The sequence below is a fragment of the Octodon degus genome, unplaced genomic scaffold, assembly GCF_000260255.1.
Source record: "Octodon degus isolate 3935 unplaced genomic scaffold, OctDeg1.0 scaffold00163, whole genome shotgun sequence".
Classification (NCBI taxonomy): domain Eukaryota; kingdom Metazoa; phylum Chordata; class Mammalia; order Rodentia; family Octodontidae; genus Octodon; species Octodon degus.
The window spans coordinates 2554876-2556660 of record NW_004524739.1 but is presented as its reverse complement, the minus strand read 5'-3'; the positions used below and the strand labels follow the sequence as shown (position 1 = coordinate 2556660).

Genomic DNA, 1785 nt, shown 5'->3' with positions numbered 1-1785 from the left:
TTAAAAAAAATAAAATAAAATAAAAATCTCATCATTCCTCCTCTTTTTCTTTTTGTGCCCAGCTATTGATCTTTGTTTGTTTGTTTGTTTGTTTCTGTACCAGGGATCAAGCTCAGGATGTTGTACTTGCCAGACATACACTGTGCCACTGAGCTATATCCCTGGCCTGATCATTTTTAAGTTATATTCACACACACACATAAATGCAACTCAATATGTTCTTTATGAATTTTTTTTAAATTTTTTAATTTTTATTCATTGTGTGTGTGTCTGTGTGTGTGTGTGTGTGTGGCCGCTCAGCCCACCAGGGCTGAGCTGTGGTGCTGGGGGATTGAACCATGGTCCCTGTGTTTTGCCAAGCTTGTTCCAAATAGGTGCTTTAGACCACTGAGCCATCTCACCAGCCCCTCTTTATGAAATTGATGATGGTTATACATAGTATACATTGTTTAGTTGTACAGAGATAAATACATGTTCCCTGCCCTGGGAGAGACTTTAATCATTGAGGTAGACACAGGGAAGTGTATAAATACACACAGTGATGCTCGGAGTGCAGCAAAAGCCGAAGGAGGAAGTGGCCACTTTTACCTGGTGTCCAGAGGAAAGGGGTCAAGAAGGTGCTCTGGAAAAAAAAAATAATAAAAAAAAAAGGGGGGCTGGGGAGATGGCTCAGTGGAATAAGCACTTCCCCAGCAAGTGCAAGGGCCTGAGTTCAATCCCCGGTTCTGAAAAAAAAAAAAGAAGGTGCTCCAGGAGCTGAGCATGGAGGAAGCAGGGAGGAGGGGCTCCCGGCTGCAGGTGGCTTGGGTGCCCTGTGGTACACACTGCTTCCTTAGAGAGGACTGAGTGACAATGAGAAAAAACACTGATGCAGAAATATGCTACCCGGCTGTGCACACTGGCCTCTTCCAGGTCACTCTTTCTGCCTTTCCCTAGCTGCTTCAGAAGTTGCTTGTTTCCTTACCAGTCACTGAAAATCTTTTTTCCAATGAACTTTAGGTACTGACTAAGAAGAAGTTACAGGACTTAGTAAGAGAAGTGGATCCTAATGAGCAATTGGATGAAGATGTGGAGGAGGTAAGGTGGCTGTGAAGACACCAGAGGCTGTGTCCCTAAGGGCTGGTGTGACATGGCAGTTAGGAGCAGTGACTTAGAAGTAAACAAACCTGTGGGTTGGGTTGGGTTGAGTTGGATTGTGTTGGGTTGGTTATACAGGGGATTGAACCCAGGGCCTTGGTAAGGTGGCTGTGAGGACACCAGAGGCTGTGTCCCTAAGGGCTAGTGTGACATGGTAGTTAGGAGCAGTGACTTAGAAGTAAACAAACCTGTGGGTTGGGTTGGGTTGGGTTGAGTTGGATTGTGTTGGATTGTGTTGGCTCGGTTGTACAGGGGATTGAACCCAGGGCCTTGGACATGCCTGCCAGCACACCCATAGTCCCAACCCTTATCTTTTCTGAGAACTGAGATTGAACCCATAGTTGCTTTACCACTTAGCTATATCCTCAACCCATTTTTTTTTTTTTTTTTTTTTTTGTATTTAGTACAGGGTCTACAGGGTCCCACTACACAGATTGGGCTCATAGTAATTCTTCTGTTTTTAGCCTCCCAAGGGCTGGGATTACAGGTGTACGCCACCACGCCCAGTCTCAGTTGCCATCTCAGCTTGCCCCAGGGGCAGGGCCGACATAGCACACTGGATCGAACCCTGATTCCTGCTTCTGCTTAAGCAGGGATTTTAATCCACTGAACTATCTGGCTGGCCCTCAGCCCATTTTTTTTCTTTTT

General features: G+C 45.5%; 1 protein-coding gene across 3 annotated transcripts in view; it reads left to right on the top strand.

Annotated features, from left to right (window-relative positions):
• Taf12 (TATA-box binding protein associated factor 12) overlaps positions 1-1785 on the top strand; it is a 24322-nt gene that overhangs the window by 14420 nt on the left and 8117 nt on the right. For all 3 annotated transcript variants that reach the window (XM_004642892.2, XM_023703042.1, XM_023703041.1), the window contains one exon: positions 1000-1077. In XM_004642892.2, coding sequence (XP_004642949.1) covers positions 1000-1077 — 78 coding nt within the window. The remainder of the gene's footprint in view (positions 1-999; positions 1078-1785) is intronic.